The sequence below is a fragment of the Phalacrocorax carbo genome, chromosome 6, assembly GCF_963921805.1.
Source record: "Phalacrocorax carbo chromosome 6, bPhaCar2.1, whole genome shotgun sequence".
In the NCBI taxonomy this organism is placed as follows: Eukaryota; Metazoa; Chordata; class Aves; order Suliformes; family Phalacrocoracidae; genus Phalacrocorax; species Phalacrocorax carbo.
Window position 1 is genome coordinate 41,213,332 of NC_087518.1, and position 19,644 is coordinate 41,232,975.

Here is a 19,644-nt window from a genome sequence, read left to right on the forward strand (position 1 = left end):
AGAGACTGACTGCTCACAGGAAATAATGAGCATCTCTATAGATGAGTAATTAAGAATAAGATCTAGGCTACAGCCCTATTGCATGATCAGTGCAGCAGGGCTAAGCGATACAAGAGCTTGGCAGTAAAGGGCTCTGCCTGCCAACCGGCAGAGGCAATAGCTGCCTGCTCTTGAAAGCATTATGTAGCGAGACATGGATTTTATAGATACAGAATGTTCAGACTCTCTCATTAGCCTGACAATAAACATCCAACATTTAAACACATCACTGAAGTTAAAGATCATTTGTGATGCATTAACATTCACTTCCTTCTGTGTTCTGCACATTTTACAGTGAACATGCAAGCTTACCCTTGACATAAAATTAATCTTTGTGCATTTCAAAGACAGACACCCATTAAGGTGAATCATGTGTTAATCATTATTACAAATCTGAACGAAAGACACCATATATTTTCCACTGGTGGTCATGACTGTTTGCTTACTGATGCTACTGGTAAAAAACGAGCTTTCTCTCGAGGCCGTAACACATCGTAATTCACGCTGCACATCATGTAAACTAATTAACTGTAACATTATGGTGCTGGAAAACACTTGTGGTGCTAGGAAGTGCTAAAGATCTCCAAAGTCCCTCACGTATTTTTTCTTAAACATGGAATTTCTGACCTCGTAATTGACACATTTTCTCCCTGAGGCATTTTATTGCAAGAATGTTTTATAGAAGCTTACAGCAACTGCAGCCACCAACATCCATGGCAGCATAATCGATCTACTAACCTCTGATCCCAGAGCACAGTAATACCGCTCCACACTGCTTCAGTGAATCCAGTTCTGTCTTTCGGGCATTATCGAAATGAAGAGGATGGTCAGGATGCCAATCTGTGCTTTGTTCAGAGCCATCTCCCTCTCTTCTATGACTTTTTGGACAAGGGCCACATCCACAGGCCCCACTGCAGAGACACATGAGCCGTGCAGCTGCACTGGTGCTACTTCACTGCATCCAGGTGTCTGAGAGGCAAATACCTATGGACGCAAGCCGTCAAACAACTGCACTGCTCTGTGCAGTTTGTTACAGCGAGGTCGCTGTGCTCAAACGCTCTGCGTGCTGCAGGACAACATCCTATCATGCAGCACACAAGGAACCCCAGCAGGGTGTTTGCAGGCTTAGATGCCAACACTTGCCACGAAACCCCCTCAGTGCGTGATTTTCTTGTGAGCAACTGCCTGGCACCGGCAGGTTCCTCTGAAGCATTTGCAGTTGCCAGCTTGACAAGGGGGTGCTTGGCAAGAGAGCAAGTCATAGGTAACTGAGGCACACAACTGCAGACATCACTGTATGTTGTTAACTCCCTTTTAGTTTGGGATCACTAACAGAAAAAGACCCGACATTGCTTAAACTGGGGTAACAGGCATGACTGGGCAACAGGCTCCAGTAGCACAGCTATGTGAGAAACACCGAGACAAAACCCATTATCTCCAAGTCATGTAATAAACACCCTTTCATTTTTGCAGAACATACACATTAATGGTATTGATCTAAGCCTGTACCCTATAAACATGTTATACTACATGTGTTCCTACAGTAAAGCAGTTACGTAGTGTTAAGAAGTCTTTAATACCTGACCAAAATCCCAGCACAAATCCCAAAGCACTTAAAACATTACCAGAAACAAGTGATTAACTTGTTTTTAGCAAACATTAAGTCATTCTCAGAATGAGCCGTTACTCAGTGGAGCGGATGGGCCATCAGTATAAATGAGAGGATTTCAGCAGAACTCCCCACCTCGGCCACGCAGATCCCTTCTGCCCTGCCGACAGCCAGCCTTGAAGCACCACATCTGCAGAATGAGGGGCACAGTGTTGGTGCTGGCCTTGCTCACTCTCCTGATTGTGGCACGTGGAGGCAAAGGTGAAGGAAACACCGTGAAGCTCTGTGGGAGAGACTTTGTCAGAGCCATCGTCTTCACCTGCGGCAGCTCTCGGTGGAAAAGGCATTTGACTGATTATCACTACCTGTTTGGTAAGTACTAATTAATGCATTACAGGCTTATCACCCCCTGCAAGGTGTGCCTAAATCCGAGGGGATTTGGAAGAACCAGATCACCTGCAGGCTGTACCTACGGGTAGAGCTGTGCCTTCGGGTTCTGCTGCTCCCCTAAACAGGTGCATCTCAGGCATGAACAGCATGGGCTTTGCTGTCAGACAGCAAGTGCAGTGGTGCAACTTTATGGGTTTTTTGTTTCCTTGCAGCTTGCTTGGCTTAGCTCAGTGTGTTATTTTGCTACATAAATAACATTTAGATCAGGATTTTCCAAGTCATTCTGAGGAACCATGAGTTAAGCCTGAGGCTATCAATGAAAATCTGTCTGTCATGACATTTAAAATGTCAGAGACAAGTCTTGCTGCAGTCAATGCAAGTTTCACCATTGTCTTCAGTAGCACATCCCTCCTTCCCCACTATAAACCAGAAACTTACTCTAAGAATAATTAAAATTATAGTATGTCAAATATATACTCTGAAATTTGAATATCTTCACATGGTGTTGTATGTATTATTTGTTAGAACATTTTTACATAAGAGAAAATTCAGCCATTACATGCACTGCTAGAAATCTGTACTCTTAATAGGTTGAAATAACTAGAAAAAGAGAAAATAAATGAGGCAGATGACAGGAACAGAGGCTTTCTACACTTTGCATGCAGTAACATCTGCTGTTTTTGAAAATTCTGTTGTAGCAGCAGCTTTGAACAGACATAAAAAGCGGTGCCACCTGCAACACCCTACCTGAGAGTCTGTTAAAGGAGAAATCCCTACTGCTAAACTAAGTGAGATAACTACTATACCTTTATAAACTCCACAGGGCAGTGCCCAGTTGTACTGCAGTATTTAAAACGCACATGAATCACAAGTGTAATTTAAGTGGGAGCATCCAGGAGCTTTGAAATTGTGGGGTATTTGATGCCTTAACATAGCATCTGCATTTCACGAAACCCACAAGCAGTTCCAGGTTAACACACTGCTCAAGTGCCACTGACACATCAAACCATGGTTCTACCCCTCAGAGCAAATGTGTCAGTGTAAGACTGATAAGGCAACTATTCCTACAGAGAACTCTCTTCAATATAAATTTTAAAAATCACTATTTTTTTAACATGTTAATAACAGAATGTATACCTCACATATCTATTTTAATACTGCTCCAGTGAGAAGTCAGTGATCTGGTACATCTTGGTTGTTCACATCAATAATACAGAGCGTAATATTTTCAGCTCCCTGGCTGTAGGCTGGTCTGTCTTTCTAGTAAAGATAAATACTTTAAACAACTCACGATTCCATGACTTCTAATTTTAACTTCTAATTTTCATGCAACAGAGAGTGAAAATCTCCTGCCTTTCTCACAAGAGAACAATGGTTATGCCGACTCCTCGATGTACACGGACCAGAGCCTGGAGATTGACAGCAAAGAAATCCGCAACATCAAGCCTGAGACAGAGCAAGACTTAAAACACACCAGAAAAATGTCTACATTAAAAAAGCGTGAAGTGGCCAAGTTGCTTACCACATCCTGCTGCAGCATTGGCTGCAGTGAGAGAGAGATCAGCTCCCTGTGCTAAAACGCAGCAGATACCGACAAGGTTCAATGTTACAACTTCCATGCATTAAAATAATCATGACATAAACCACAATTATTTCAGTTGTATTCTTTAACTGTAGCTTTATTCTTTGGAGTACACTAGGGAGTAAAGGCTGAATGTTAAGTGTTGTAGTGCAAACCAGCAAATGGCTGCAGTGACAGCTCACGCTGGGCTGTCTGGATTCCACAAAGTGTTTACAGCGGTTTAAAGTTAAACTTTCAGTCATGAGTACAAATATTTCTTCCCAGCTAACTACTGTTCTAGTTTAAGCTTTGCACATAAAATGTAATAAAATAAGCAATTTATTATATGCTTGTTCTCTTAACTTATGAAAACCCAACAGCAGGTTTCAGCTGTGAAATACGGGTAGGAAAAGTCCACCTTCAGAATCAGAATAAAGCCAACGCAGTGCAGACAGCCCTGTGCAGCACCATGAGGGCTGAGTCAGACCCCCACCACAGCAGGGAAACGGCTGCAGCACGTGAGACCTGCGATCGGTCAGCACTAGCCCCTAAACTGGGCAGGCAGTAGCCATGCTTTATTTCCTATTCCAGCTCCTTCCAGCAATGTCCCCTAAGGTCCTACTTAGTGGACAGTTAATTTGAATGCAGAGAGATTGGAAATACACTTCTGAGCTGAGAGGACTGTATTTCCCTTCTTATCTATAGGCAGGTATCAGCTGAGAACACCAATTCAACTTTTTTTTTTTTGCTAGATTCAAGCGCCTTTAATAGAAGGGCCCAGACATGTTAGATCTATATACTCTACACATGATGCAATTTTAAGACATTTTTTCACTTTATTTCAAACAATATGGGACTGAGCTAGTTTTCTCTACCTCTCTCAGCCACTTTTTCTGCACTCAGTGCTCAGGGGCAGCCAGGACAGCCCTGGGTGAGCAAAGTGCCTGACTCCCTCGTTCTCTGCTGCCCTCCCACCACAAGAGCGCACCTGGGGCACCTCTGGGGCCGGCAGGAAGGTTTGAAGGGACCGCACTATCCCCCAGGCAGGGCAGGGTAACTTGCAGCACTCAGCTACTGAGGCTTACAGCATCTAAAATACAGTGTGTGCATGGAACCAGGGCCATGGGCCCTGGCACACATCTGCCCACAAACACCACTTAATGGGGATAGTTTTAAAATGCTTCTGTTTTACTTTCCAAAAATGTGGTTGCTACTTGGGGATCACATACTGACGGCAAATTCTTGGAGGAAAAAGAGCATTACAGGGATACCTGGTTCTGAAAGCAGCCAGAATCAGGTGCAAAACAGCATTTCACAGAGAATCACTTCCCAGAGAAAGCTCTGGGAAATACAATTATTATATTCACTGCTGAAAGGCTTATGGTAACCATATTTCAAAGCAGGTGAAAGTTGCCTTGGTCCTTCACAACCACTTTCAACATCAGCAACAGGAAGAGTTAAGCTGAACGTTCATTTCTCCTGCTGTTAAACTCAGCTACCTCCTTATTCAAAATAGACAGCATAGACAGTTGCAAGAGCAAACAGTGACATGTTCTTGAACACATACGACGAAAACGTATCACTTGCAGGATCCCACAGGCACCTGCTTCCAATCTGCATGCTCTGTTCATTCAGCTGCCCAATATGTATCACCACAACAATCTTGTACCTTGGTATCATAAGGTCTTTCACCCGAGCTTTAATAACCTGCAAGAGAAAAACATGTTTAGACACAAGTGGCAAGCTCTCTTTATAGGAGATGTTCAGGGATTTGCTTTTCTAGGACAGACGAGCGCAAGCATTGCACTGTAGAGCCCTTGCAACAATTCTGATGACAATCTTTGCACTGCAGCATTTGAAACATCTACTGCAAACTCCACCAGCCCTGCAGACAGGTGGCATGTACACTGCTGTGGTCATTTCACAAGAGAACCGACACTCCTATCTGGTAAAAACAGGCACATCTTCCTGCTGGACTACTGAAATGCAAGCCCAGGTGTTATTAAGGAGTTACTGTACATGAATACAATATTCTCCTCCATGTGTGTTCACAGTTACCTGCTGATTACAGGGGGGAAAGGAAGACCAGACAGTAGCATTTTTTTAATGCAGGTGAGCTCTTCTGCACCAAATCAGCTGAATGACTGAAGGGTCAGGAGGTGTCTTTTCTCAGCAGCAAGACTGAATTTAAAAAGAAGAAGCGTGCACATGGGTCACTCCAGAAGTCAGCCACTACCATAACTGGCCTATTTTGGAAAGGTCTGATACATACTTAAATTTATTAATGATATTTTTGAACAGGGCAACCACAGTCCTGTGGGGGTTTTTACTGAACCACATGCTTGGCCAGAGCCACCACTGCTCAAACAAACTTCATCATTAACTTGTATAAGCCTACATCCATCTCAGACAAACCTTTGGTGCATCTTGATGGCCTCCTCCAGCATTTATTTTACACTTGATTTTTATATCTGGGGACCTCCCCGCCCCGACGGCCACCTCCCTGACACCCTGTCGAGGTGCGAGGACAAAATGGCCGCCCCATGCCTCGAGCGTAGCGGTACCTCAGCCAGGTCCTTTGCCATGTCCCTGCACCGGGTCGGCTCGTAGGGCTGCTCCCTCAGGTAGCTCCCCAGCACATCCTTCAGGATATCATCCACCGCTGCCACCGGGAAGCGCTTGGGGGGACCTGAGGGGCAGGCAGTGAGGTTAAGCCCGGTTTTCTGAGGGAAAGCCCACCGCGCTGAAACCAGAAGGCGGCACCTCGGAGGACCCCTCGTCGCGCCCGAAGCTGCCGGCCCTAGGACATACCCAAGCGAGGATCCGTGCCACCCGCGCCGCCATGCATCCCCGCACCGCTGATGAGGGGAGGCGGAAGGCCGGCGGCCAGCGCCGCCCCGCGGCCGCCGGGAGCGGAGCTGAGGTGGCCGCCGCCCTCCCGCCCCTGCGTGGTCCCGCCTAGCGCGAAGGGGTGTAGCCCGGGCGGGCAGCCATTCCATCCTCCCACCGTGGGTGTCCCCACAGCCTCGTGGGTCCCCACGGACCTCCTATGGTCCATAGACCCCACAGCCTCTGTGAGTCTTGTGTGTCCCTACGGCCCTCACATGTCCCCACAGGCTCCGTGGATCCCTGTGTGTCCCTATATCCCCACAGATCCCCCTGACCCCCATGGGTCCGTGCACATCCTTAACAGCCCCCACATGTCCTCACGGCTTCCACAGGACCCCGTGGCCCCTAGGAGTCCCCAGGGCCCCATGGGTCCCCATATGTGCCTGCAGCCCCCACAGGTCTCTATAGCCCCCACTTGCCCCCATGGCTTCCCACACATGGCTACCTGTGTTCTATGGCCTCCACAGGAACCCACACATCCCTATAGCCCACACAGGTCCCCATGACCCCTGTGGATCTCCATGGACTCCACAGGTCCCCATGTGTCCCCACAGCCCCCCTGGGTACCCATGGCCTCCCAGGTCCCCACATGTACCTACAGCCCCCTTGCGTCCCTACAGCCCTGCCATGTCCCCACGGCCTCCATGGATCCCCTCAACCCTACCCCCCGCCCCCAAGCCCCCACAGCCCCCAGACATCCCCTCAAGCTCCACTTGTCCCCACAGTCCCCGTGGATCTCCATATGTCCCCACATGCCAACCCAGACCTGTCCCTAACCCGGGAAGCTGCACATAGCTCCAGCAGCAATGACGTTTTGGGCCAGGGACATGGCACCCCTTGACAGCTCTGCCCGGCTCCTCTGGGTTCTCCTGCATGTGCAAGCAAAGCTCACTGGGAGAAAGAAGTGGTTTATGTTTTTTTATTTTCAAGGAAAAAAAATCACATTTAAATTGCAACTCAGTTGGGTATTTAATGGGGTTCTTATGTATAGAATTAATAAACTTTGTTCTGACTTGGGGATTTATTTCTTGCAACATTATGCATGGTAAATAATTGCATATTCAAGATTTTGTGAAATGGTGACAGGGAGAATGGAGGAGAGACATTTATAAAAAACATTATTTACAAAAATTATATCCACATAGTTGTATTCTAATCTATAAGGCAAGTAACATTTAAAATATGTTGTTTCATGATTATCTTCAACAAGTCAATACAACACATTCATATTACCAGTGGTCAAATACAAAGCTTTGCTGCAATAGTCTGTGTGCAACAAACCTGTATGTCTTTTACAGTTTTTTTCTCTGAGAACAGTAGGTAAGCAGCAAAGTTTTTATCACAGACTAAGCAGTACCTAGGCCATCGTAGACTAAAGGTATAATATATCTCATTGCACGTTTAGGCAAAAAAGGCCAGCCATTAATTAACTTATTTAACTTAAATCTTAAAAATAGACCTGTGTATCTTAATCCACAAATATTTATAAACATTTTATACAAGAGGGAGTTCATAAAATGATACAGGGCAATACCCTGGGAAATCCAATTCACTTCTGGGGCTTCCTCTGTGTTCAGAGGTGTCACAGTTAGGGTGTTCTGTGCCCTGTGCCTTCCACCCGCCTGCCCATGGCTGTGGGAGCAGAGCTTCAAACCACACCCTGACTCGATTACTCTCTCAGACCACAACTAACGTCTCCATACGATTTGTGCCGTCAAAGCAACCGGATGATTTCATCAACCTTAGAGTGTTTTGGAGTGGAAAACCCCTCCTGCGTGGATTACAAACCCAACAGCAGGATGGCATGTCTGCAGTAATTCACCCTGTGTCCAGAGAGAGATTTCTACCAGAGGAATAAGACATTCTGAATGCCTTGCTAAAACCTGACGTGTTTTATCACATGCTGCTTGGCCTGTAGTGAAGTCCTGCTTGTGTGCAAACCTTTGAAGAGCATTGCCACACTAATGCTTAGGATTTTAAGCACAGTTGTCAGCAGCATTTTCTGCAGTCCCTCCTAAAGTGATAAGGGAGGCCACGCAAGAGGTGGGGGTATTTCTGTGGATCTTTTTCTAGCCTTACAGTGAAATAAGAATTAAAATACTGATGATCATAAAAACTCTCGGGCTCTGCAAGAATTACTTTCCTTGGCAAACTTGAGAAAAAGAAGAAAAGAAGAATTCTGGCTATGAAATTAAATCTTTGAGACAGTAATTTCTTATCGGCAAAGTACAGTGTGATGATGTTATGTTATTTTGGTCATGGTAAGCTTCAAAATTAATTTTTCAACAAAGACATTTTCACATAAAAACAACAAAGGGGTAGGGAAGAAATCACTCTATATTCAGGGTAGTGAAGCAGCTTTCTCAGATAGATGTTGGGTGTTTGGGTAGCAGACCCATGGGGTGTATTTAAAAAAACAAAAGGTAAAATGGAGCAGGATTCCTCTGCAACACAGAACTGTACCACGTGCCTAGTGGGCACAGGAGCTGCACTGCTGCTGAAGGAGACAGGGAATGGAGGAAGAGGTCCGAGGAAGGCTGAACAGTTTTAGTAAAAGGTGTTTGACTCTGTCTGAGGGCATTTAAACATGTCACCTTTTCATTGCAGTCCAGCTGTTTAAAAATGCTTCCGCTGGGATAAAGTGAAGCAGTGATTCCTTACGTGATGCTCATGCTGCAGGAATCTCAGAGAGCAGCACTGAAAATGTTGCGCGGTAGCTGCTGGGGTACAGCTGTGGTTTGACAGAGTGCCATTGCTGGATGGTTTGTGTCATACAGAGTTAGATAAATGAACAAAAGTACAACCTATGGTGGTGTGGGCAGCATGGCACGGTCTCAGCAGGGGCCTTGGTGGGAAAAAAATCACCTGTGCAAGAGCTGAACAATTTTTACAACTGGCACTAAACAGCCACGCTGGGTCTCTGTGATCATGTTAAAAGGAGAAGGCAGACAGGTCTCACATGCAGGCATGCATGGCTTCAAAGCTGTAAGTTTAAGCAGCATATTTCTCTGGCATTTCCCCATGCAGCCCAAACCCTGGGCACTGCTGTGAGAGATACCCTCACAGCATCCGGCAGCGAGGGTGTGATGGTGCCTGCAGTCTGCCTGGGAAACTGTCTTCCCTCCCCATCTCCCCACCGGGCCAAAATGGGATGACACTTTATCATAAACTTTTTTTCCCCACCTATTTTTTTAAAAAACCTCTAACAGATGAATCCTGAAAAGGCATACTGAAGACAAAATTAATTTAACTGAAATATTGGATAACAGCACATCTTGAAGTCCAGCCTGCATCGGAGGAGCATGCAGTTGTGTAACTTCCTCGGTACAAGATCACACTCGTGTGACAAAGCTTTTGTGAGTGAAGCCGCACACGTACGCACTGAGAACTCATACCAGCTGGGCAGGAATAGGAGTTTAATGAACAGTGGCCTTACAGCAAAAATAAGAAGGAGCTTTAAAACAGGGGAATTATATTTAAGAACAAATGCAAACACCAAATGAAAAGCTTACGATTTGGTAGTATTTCATACTATTGAGCAACTTCATAAGTATTAAGAAATATTGTTAAAGTAGAAAATTGGTCTGAAATGTCTCCTGTGAGGAGCACCATAAGCTGGCTGAGAATTGTGAATATTTGCAACAAACAGAAGAGGAAACGTTGCAAACAAAGACTTCCTGCTCCTAACATCTAAAGACCCAAGTCTGCAGGTGTCCGTGGGGAAAAACACTCCTGCTCCACCAGTGAGCACCTTTACCCTGCAGGCATGGGCTGCTGGTGGCTACTGGGGACCCCAAGGAAAAATCCCTCAGGGGAGAGATGGCTTAGAACACAATCTAAAGGGAAAGGTCCACAGAAGTGACCAGACTAAAGCCTTTCTGTGCATGCATCACACCTATTTATTATTAGAGTGCCTCCTTTATTTATCCTTTTCTTTACTCAGATAGTTAGATCTGAGTGCTGCTGAGTTAAGGGGTGCCTGTGCAGTGCTGGAGGGCTGAGCCCCCTTTTCAGCTTCAGCCTGACTTGGCAAAAGTCCTGCTGGATCACATGCTCAGGGTGCTGATGCTTAGCTCTAGAAATGCAGGTGACTTACAGGCAACTAAATCACTGCTGCCTTTTCAATGCCCTGCTGACATAGCTGCTCTCTGCTAGCAGGCAGGGAGTACAAAGCAGATGCATTCCCTGAAGATACGCAGTTTTTCCTGCCTAAAAGCAGAGGTGAAGCCTGCAGAGCTTGAGTGCCTGGAATGCAACAGGGCAGTGCATCCCCCATGGCCTCTCCGGAGGCAGGGGCTCTCACTGCTACAATAGACTCCAGCACTGGGGATAAACATTCCTATATATGCCCCTATTTGGTGCTCTAAATCTAAGTCTGATACATCCCAAACTGCTGCTCATAATCTTTTTTTTTCTGCAGACACCCTCTCAAAGACAGCTGGAAAGGCGACCAGGCTCCTGTACTTCAGACTTAGAAATTCACCTGGTCTGTTCCTGCTCCCCACTTGGGCTAATGCTGGGGTGCCACACTCGTACAGCATGCAGGAAGACAAATACCTGACAAAATAAGCATCCCTGGGCCATTCTGCCACTCTGCCTCTCTGGTCAGACACCAGCAGGGCAGGAAAACTAAACCATCAATGTAGACCGGTGTCTCCTTGCAAAGGAGCCCAGAAGGGCGATAGTGCTGGGAGGGAAAGTGGACACATGAAGTTCAACACTCCTGAGCAAATGACTAGTGAACTAAAACACTATGCAAAAAATCAGCAAAAGCAGTATGCAAAAATCCTGTCCCAAACTGCTGGTTTTGGTCCTGGTGTCGCAGGCTGGGAATAGCTGTTCTGTGTCACCTGCCAGTGGCTGGAGGGGGGCCATGCCCCTGCAGGGCTGCCAACGTGCCAGCACATCAAATTCAGGTCTGCCAGGCAATTCGCTCCAGAAAGGGTGTAGGGCTTTCTCATTTCTCTACCCAGGCCACAAGGGCTGCATCCCTGTACCAACAGGCACCTGGAAAATGTGACCTCCATTTTGTGGGACAGCACAATGGGACAAACTAGGGAACTTTGGGTTATGGGTTGTTTGTTTGTTTTTTTTTTTTTAAAAAAAAAAATCATTTAAAAACCCAATGCTAATGTAAACACCTTGTATTTAAAATGAAATATAAAGTAAAATATCTATGTTCTGGTAATATTTACATTATAAAATCCTTATTTTCAGGACTATGACGTAGATCTCTCTTGGAAGCATGAGTTTATAACAATTGTACACAGCATGAACCAATTATGCAAAAACTGATTCTTGGATTTTGCCCTATATTCCTATGTCAGAAAGGGGTAGGTTACATAGTTTATACATGTTTCCATTTCAGGGGAAAAATTAACAGAGTTGAACACTCCATCCAGGAGTACCATCAGGTTTACTTTCAAAAACTGCAAAGTTGTATGAAGTTGCGTAACTGAATTGTGCTTTATCATCTGTATTGATACCTTTTGTGAGCATGCACACAAATCAACTACCCTAGCACATGTATCTTAATCTGGGAGTCATCTCAGAACTGAAATATCTCCAGATTTTCTTAGCTCCTTTTAAGATGGGTGTGGCTTTCTGTTTTCTTATGTCACTCCAAACTGCTCTGTGACCAAACACTTCCCAAAATGCACAGTCTAAGTCTTTCAATGCAAATGCACAAGCCTAATCCTGGCAACATTTGTGACTGTAAAACTCGATCTATCAGTCATCTCACACATTTCTAAGGTCCCCAACACCACGTTCAGTGGTGTTCTCTGTGCATCTGAACAGCAGATACATTTAGTTTTGAAAAGATTCCTTCTTTTTTCTCCATATCACCAAATTCCCCCATGAGAACAAGCTCTCCATGTTGGCAGATGCTGTTCCATTAATGCCATGCATGCTATCAGCATGTTGCCAGCAGTAGGCTGAGACTATCAACTAGAGAGCAAATGCTGCATAGGCAATGCACAGAGAGGAGTCGCACCCAGTGCAGGAGCCCAGCTTCGAGCCCGCGTCAGCTCAGGGAAAACATTGACGGACAATTTTTCCCCTGCAGCCTCCAGTTTAGCACTTCTATGCATTTTCCTGTCTCCATGAGATAGCTGCTCCTGATGCCAGTGAGGCAGGGTCCTGCCCCGCAGGCTTTCGGCAGCCCCCTGTGCTGCTCCTGCTTCCCTGGCATCAGCACCAGCCCCAAGCTGGCACTGGGTGTCCCACCAAGGGTCAGGCTTGGGCTGTGTTCATTTTCCAATGCTTGCATATATATGCTTTCCTCCCTGTGTGGTAAAATGGAAAGGCATGGGGGAGGCTGCATACCTTAAAAGCATTTTCTAAACCTGTGGGGCTTTCAAAAATGGAGGAAAAAACTGGAAAAGGCGAGCAAAGGAACATAGAAATGCAACCAAATATCTGGAGACTGCTTGGAAAATTCATCCTTAAAAACAACAATAACTCTTCTGGACAGTGCTGTAAGCTCAGAGTTACTACCCAGCCTCTTTGCCTGCATATTTGCTTATCTGCACCTCTGCAAAATGTAAGGGCATGGGGCAAAGAGAAGCGATCATCGCCTGTGCACATGCCGCTGGGACTCCTGACAGTTAATATGCAGCTGTAAGAGAACAAGGGCATGTTCATGGCGGTTGCTTGCAACGGAAATTTGAAGTAAATACTCTTTATAGGAGTGACATTTTTTTTCTGCTTTTTGCTGGGAGACTGTATTAGGAACCTCCACATTTACAGCGATATTTTTCTGGAGTTAAACCAGCTAAACCTGAAGATTTTTATTCATCATCATGAGACATACTAAAGATCGAAGAAAAAGTAAATAAGCATGTCGGTCTACTTCACTCTCTCTTTATGAGGCACCCCCTTCATAACAGCTATCAGTATTGTATTTAAATTGTATATATTGACAAAATGTAATCTACCTCTGTAAGCATTGTGCCATTCAACAGTACTACTATTAAATTTATATACCACAGTTTAAATTACATCCATTTCATGAATGGTAAAATGCTAAAACTCAAGTGTCTAACTGCCAAAATACAGCCTTACTGGAATGAGTACAATTTACAAATACAATAATTACATTTTAAAACCATTAACAATGTTACATCTAGAAGTAAATACTGTGGGACTGGTCAAGACAGTGTTTTCCAAGGAAAAAATGCTGAAAGTTGTCAACACTTCCAACAGAAATGTCCCGAGTGCAGGATTTAGTTCATTTTCCTTAAACTGTAATTAAAACCCGCTCCACGCACAGCAGTCCTTGGGTATTCTCCGTATTATTTTCCATAGACTTGCATAAGCTTCCATCAGTTATCAGCCAAGTATTTACCTAGAAATGGGATCAGAAATCAGCTGTGGGGAGGGAGCAGCCTCGGTCCCCAAGGGATGGCCACCCACCTCCACTGGCCCCTGCACCCACAGCCATGCTGCTGCGAGGCATGAACGGCACATGCAAATGCTTGTCTTTCTCTGCAGCAATGGGGTAAAAGCTCTTCCTGGAGATCCCCAGACCCTGCCTTTCATGCAGGACCCACAAGGAGAAAAGAGCCCATGAAATTCAATGCTCTAGTAAGTGGTAGCAGGATCTATTTAATGCAAGGGAGCTATTGCCCCTCTGCTGCCATTCAGCCCTGTCACACCATGCTGTGGCGGGACCTCTAGGCTTGAACGGCCAACAGATACACAGCAAGGGCAGTCCCAGGCATGCCTGCACAGCCAGAGGGGATCATCATGGGTTTACGAAAGGCAGGTCCTGCTTGACCAACCTGATCTCCTTCTCTGACATGTTGACCCACTTAGTGGATGAGGGAAAGGCTGTGGATTTTGTCTACCTAGACTTTATAAAAGCCTTTGACACCGTTTCCCACAGCACTCTCCTGGAAAAACTGGCTGCTTATGGCTTAGACAGGCATACTCTTTGCTGAGTAAAAAACTGGCTGGATGGTTGGGCCCAAAGAGTTGTGGTGAATGGAGGTAAGTCCAGTTGGTGGACGGTCAAAAGCAGTGTACCCCAGAGCTCAGTATTGGGGCCAGTTCTGTTCAATATCTTTCTCAATGATCTGGATGAGGGGATTGAGTGCACCCTCAGTAAGTTTGCAGATGACACCAAATTGGGTGGGAGTGTTGATCTGCTTGAGGGTAGGAAGGCTCTGCAGAGGGACCTGGACAGGCTGGATGGATGGGACAAGGTCAACTGGATGAGCTTTAACAAGGCCCTGTGCCGGGTCCTGCATGTCGGTCACAACAACCCCATGCAATGATACGGGCTTGGGGAGGAGCGGCTGGAGAGATGCCTGGCAGAGAAAGACCTGGTGGTGCTGGTTGACAGCCAGCTGAACATGAGCCAGCAGTGTGCCCTGGTGGCCAAGAAGGCCAACAGCATCCTGGCTTGTATCAGGAATAGTGTGGCCAGCAGAAGTATGGAGGTGCTTGCCCCTGTGTACATGGCACTTGTGAGGCCACACCTCAAATACTGTGTTCAGTTTTGGGCCTCTCACTACAAGAAAGACATTGAGTTGCTGGAGTGTGTCCAAAGAAGGGCAATAAAGCTCGTGAAGGGTCGGGAGAACAAGTCTTATGAGGAGCGGCTGAGGGAACTGGGGCTGTTTCGCTCAGAGAAAAGGAGGCTGAGGGGAGACCTTATCGCTGTCTACAACTACCTGAAAGGAGATTGTAGTGAGGTGGGTGTTGGTCTCTTCTTCCAAGTAACAAGTGATAGGGCAAGAGGAAGTGGCTTCAAGCTATGCCAGGGAACGTTTAAATTGGATATTAGGAAAAATTTCTTCACCAAAAGGGTTCTGAAACGTTGGAACAGGCTGCCCAGGGAAGGGATTGAGTCACTGTCCCTGGAGGTACTTAAAAGATGTGCAGATGTGGTGCTTAGGGACACAGTTTAGTAGTGGACTTGGCAGTGCTAGGTCTTTTCCAACATAAATGATTCTCTGATTCTATGAGAGACACTGCCATCCCAAAAGGAGCCACTGGCGAGGCACCTACCTGCTGCAAACCTCTTCTTGATGAGGGAGAAGCGATATCCAGCGCCGACGAGCTCAATGTCGCAGCTGGACAGCGTGCTCCCCTCACTGGTGAATTGCACGGCCAGGGGGGCTGGGGTGCTTGGCCCCTCTGAGAGCTGGAATCGGGCCAGCAGAGACCCCACACCTGCAATTTAAAAGTCCAGCACAAGACCCTTACAAGCATCCCAGGGCTAGATTTGCCAGCAAAGACAATGAGATGCCCAAAGTGCTGCAAGTGAAACCCACTCCTATGGTGGTACCTGAGCCAGCATTCCCTGGGGAGGGGCCAGAGGCAAACCCCCTCATCCTCCCAGCAGATTTTTACTTTTCAGATACCCCAGTGATACAAAGCAGCTGAGCTACGTGGGTGACATGCAGAGCAGCGACCTGTGGGAGGCTACGGTTGGTCCCCATGTCCCTGCTGTCCCCTGCCATGGGGATGCAATGCAGGGCCTCAGCCTTTGAAATGCAGAGAGGGTCAATGGAGCAAAGGACTTGGCAAACAACCACATCCAAAACCCATGTGTTAATAGCCTTCCCTGATGCCAAAGCAGTTGGCAGAACAGTACCAGTGGCACGTATCCCTGCTTTTCAAAGCTCTGCTCCTAGCTTTAAATAGCACCCTCCCCTGGCAAGCGCCAGCAGGAATCTGTGTGTCTGGACTTGTGTGCAGGCATGGTAAATGGGTCAGTGTCTGATTTAAGTATTCAGAATCAATAACATGCACATTTGCAAGATTACCTCCATTTTCTGACTTCTGGGAGATATCAGGGATCTTCCACAATATCCTTTGCTGTTCGGCATTCCTAAAAACACATGAAGAAGAGCATTTCTGTAGGAAACAAGAAATTACAAAGGAATCATTTCAATTTTGCTAAAGGCCATGTGGGCTGGGGGAGCAGCGCTGGTGCTGCTCTCCAGAGCTGCAATTCTGGGAGCTTGGCTTTAGGTTTTACCCAAGCAGGAAAACGCTGGTCTTGCATTGGAGGTGTGCGATTGGTGAGAGGAATGGGGGTGTGCCGTGCCTTCTTCCCTGCTGCAAACGTGCATGCCTATGCCTATGGCAGTGATGGCTGTGCATCCCTCTGAGCCCCAGATAAAGGTAGCCAAAACATGAAATAAGGGTCGCTATTCTGCTGCTTGCACACATGCGTTCAGCTCTGATCATTTGCGTGTGGGAATGGCAAGAAAAAAAAAAAATCAGTGGGGTTGCATGCTTCCTCCTGCAAGAGGAGGACAGGTTTTGGTCCCCAGAATGCCCCCAGCTCCTGCCCACAGACACCTCCCAGGAGTGATCCCAATCCTGCACCCAGCAGGCAGGACAACTGTTTTAGGCAGGGGCATGGTAGAGATAGCAAACGAGCTCTTTGTCAGGTCAGCAATTCCTACCAGACAGCAGGAGGAAGCACAGCTTGAAGTTTGGTTACTCCTCCGTCAACGGGGACAAGGAACTGGACGTTGTTTAGAGCTACTGGTGTGGTCATTGCCTCTGTATTGTATTTGTAGTCAATGCGGAGGTCAGTGCTTGCAGGGTCACACCGCCAGCTCACTGCAAGGTTTAATGGAGTAGACTGAATACCCTGGGCAGATACCTTCCAAAATGACAGAAAAAACATTTAGTTTCCATAGGGGTGAAGGGAGAAATCCCATTTTACAGACGCGGTAATTGCATTTGGTTTCAGAGGAGACAATACCTTGTATTCTCATAGAAAGTTTGTACTGGGCTCAAAATCAGGCAATCTAGTGACATACAGAAGGGACTAGTGGGATGGCATGCCCTCAACTCACATTATCTCCACTCTGCACTAGAGAAATACCATCTTTTACATCTATAAGTTAAGCACACATTTTTGGCACAGTTTTATCTTACAAAAAAACCCCTACCTGGTATTTGAGCATATCCACATTGTAATAGGTGGCTTGTGGTTTCTGTTCTGATACCTTCTTTAGGTGAGTCATCAGATTTGGCATGTTGACCCAGAATTCCTTTGTGTTGGCGTCACTCTGTGTGTTGTCACTGCACAGAGAGAGAATTAACCCTTCGTGTAAGATGCCTCAGCAGAAGAAATCTTTTCTGGAAGAAAGCATGCAGGACGCAGCACCAGCCACCAGCTGGGACCACATTTAATCCCACATTTAGAGAAATACTACCTCCTTCCCATGCATGTCTGGCTTGTCCTCAGGTAATTCTGGGGAGGCACAGCAGATGCAACCTGTAGGTCATCTCATTTTGCAAACAGGAGGTCTAATGAGCAGTGCAAGGCACAAACCAAGCAAACCCCATCAAAGCACTTGCTCCTCTCTGCTGATGCTCTTCTGCCTGGCAAAGGGGCTGCTCTCAGAGGGAGTACTCCAGCAAATATTTAAGGGCTTGAGAGTTTCCTTCCCAAAATCAGGGCAGGCTTCTAAGGAAGAGACTTCAGGCCATGTGTTTTTGCAAAGCACCCTACTTTTCTGGAAACCCGTCTTCCTTTGGGATGCTGGCGAGGCAGGGGCTTACCAGCAGAGGAGCTGGGGGTTTGGCAGGACGTGCTCCAGCCTGTTGTAGTTCAGCACGCGGAAGGTGAGCACCGCTGGAGCAGGGTTGTTGGCAAAGTGTCGGGTGATGCCTGCTGGAAATGATAGCACCATCTCCCCCATGATCTTCACGATACACCTGCAGCACCGAACACAGAGACCAAGAGGGGAGGAAATGGGAGGCTCAAAACACAGCAGGAGGTGAGGGTTCACAATGGGACTGGTGCAGTGATAGCACCCCACTTCCCACCTGCCACGCTGAGGAAATGACCCTCTTGTGGTCCTAAACCAAAGCGAACTGAAACAGCAGAAAAAGTGGGCAGCCTACTAGGGATGGGGACCAATGTTCATGGGAACACCCCAGGAGCATCCTTGCCCTGGATGCCTGTCTGGTGCAGTGCACTGACACCCCAGCATGCATGTGTGGAGCCTGGAGCACCTCCTTTCCTTCCTCCCCATCCCTTGAGATGTTCACCAAAGCCCTGATAGCACCCCAAGCCTGTCCTGAACCCAGAACCCCCCATATTGACACCGAGACCCCGTCAGTCAGCACCTACTTGTTTGGGTCGGCCCCTTTGAAGTATGCGTTGACAGTTTCTGTGAAGGCGGCAGCGACAGGTAGGGTGTCCTGTGCCCCCATGGTGAGGGGGCTGGGTCCCCGTGATGAGCCTGCAACAAAGCAAAAGCCTCTACTTCTTATATGCAGAGAGAAATGGCACCGGTCCCCACCTGGGCCCAGGGTGAGGGGGTCCTCATCACGAGCCCCAGCCTAGCTTTATGGGCAAACATTAAGAAGTCATCCCCTAGGATTTGGATGAGGCTTTAAAAATGTTTAAAAATTATCTATCCCCAACCCCAGACAGCAAGCAAGGAAAACAACAGAGGAGCCCCAGCCACCAGCAGCATGCGGGGCAGTGGCACCCCCTCAGCATGGCTCTGGAGGGGCTACCACATGGCAGGCTTTGCATGATAGTTTTTGAAATAGGTTTCTGGGTCCTGGCAAGAAGGGCTGGAAAGGTTTGTTGTTTCTTGGCCAGAGAGCTCAGGCTGCCCACAGAAAGCAGGATGTTTGCAGTGTCCCCGTGATGCTGCCTGAAATCCTGCCTTTGGGAACCCCAACTTGCTGGGACCCCTGTGCTCTCCAGCATGCTCCCTTCTCCTCCCTGGCATGCCTGGCAAACCCCCCACATGGCTGCTCACCCCACAAAACCTGTGGTACGTTATGGCAAACCTGCAAATTGCCAGAAATCTGGATCTACTGAGGAGAACGTGGGACTTTGGGTGCAAAAGCTACAGCAATCAATCTGCAGTGTTTTTAGATGACTGAAAAAAAGAGGAAAAACTTGCTTTGGTCATGCAGTGTGTCTGTGGACACTAGCCGGGCTATAAAATAATTCACGGTCACATGCAGGTGTCCCTTTGCTGGCCAGGAATGCCTGTCTCTGAAAAACATTTGAGGATGAAAGCATCACTGCAAGGGTACACCAGAATCCCCCTGGGTGTGCGGGAAATCCTCCTGCACAGGGGGCAATGTCCTGCTCCCCACGCCTGCCACGAAGAGGAGAGTGAGTTGGGGCTGTTGGCATGGCAAAGCTCTCACCTCT

General features: G+C 47.1%; 3 protein-coding genes across 3 annotated transcripts in view; 1 reads left to right on the forward strand and 2 right to left on the reverse strand.

Moving 5' to 3' along the window:
• Positions 1 to 439: 439 nt before the first annotated feature.
• INSL5 (insulin like 5) lies at positions 440 to 3,615 on the forward strand. Its single transcript, XM_009504689.2, has 2 exons — positions 440 to 2,020; positions 3,374 to 3,615. The coding sequence occupies exons 1-2, from the start codon at positions 1,756 to 1,758 to the stop codon at positions 3,613 to 3,615; spliced, it is 507 nt and encodes a 168-aa protein (XP_009502984.2). The 5' UTR covers positions 440 to 1,755.
• Positions 2,529 to 6,657, reverse strand: DYNLT5 (dynein light chain Tctex-type family member 5). The gene is made up of 3 exons (XM_064455779.1): positions 6,411 to 6,657; positions 6,164 to 6,288; positions 2,529 to 5,306 (listed from the first exon to the last, which is right to left on the reverse strand). Exons 1-3 carry the CDS (start codon positions 6,655 to 6,657, stop codon positions 5,103 to 5,105), a joined length of 576 nt encoding a protein of 191 aa, XP_064311849.1. The 3' UTR covers positions 2,529 to 5,102.
• A 740-nt stretch (positions 6,658 to 7,397) lies between these two features.
• Positions 7,398 to 19,644, reverse strand: part of SGIP1 (SH3GL interacting endocytic adaptor 1) — a 60,519-nt gene continuing 48,272 nt past the window's right edge. The window contains exons 19-25 of the mRNA XM_064454863.1: positions 18,598 to 18,709; positions 18,024 to 18,179; positions 17,408 to 17,540; positions 16,913 to 17,115; positions 16,265 to 16,329; positions 15,504 to 15,668; positions 7,398 to 13,836 (exon numbers count right to left, since the gene is read on the reverse strand). Of these exons, the coding sequence (XP_064310933.1) occupies positions 13,814 to 13,836; positions 15,504 to 15,668; positions 16,265 to 16,329; positions 16,913 to 17,115; positions 17,408 to 17,540; positions 18,024 to 18,179; positions 18,598 to 18,709 (857 nt within the window). The 3' untranslated portion in view covers positions 7,398 to 13,813. The remainder of the gene's footprint in view (positions 13,837 to 15,503; positions 15,669 to 16,264; positions 16,330 to 16,912; positions 17,116 to 17,407; positions 17,541 to 18,023; positions 18,180 to 18,597; positions 18,710 to 19,644) is intronic.

Coding starts and splice junctions, on each gene's coding strand:
- INSL5 (XM_009504689.2), top strand. CDS start 1,756: ATGAGAGGATTTCAGCAGAACTCCCCACCTCGGCCACGCAGATCCCTT. Junction 2,021..3,373: donor TGATTATCACTACCTGTTTG/GTAAGTACTAAT, acceptor TTCATGCAACAG/AGAGTGAAAATCTCCTGCCT.
- DYNLT5 (XM_064455779.1), bottom strand. CDS start 6,657: ATGGACCATAGGAGGTCCGTGGGGACCCACGAGGCTGTGGGGACACCC. Junction 6,289..6,410: donor TGGCACGGATCCTCGCTTGG/GTATGTCCTAGG, acceptor CCTGCCCCTCAG/GTCCCCCCAAGCGCTTCCCG. Junction 5,307..6,163: donor TGGCAAAGGACCTGGCTGAG/GTACCGCTACGC, acceptor TTTCTCTTGCAG/GTTATTAAAGCTCGGGTGAA.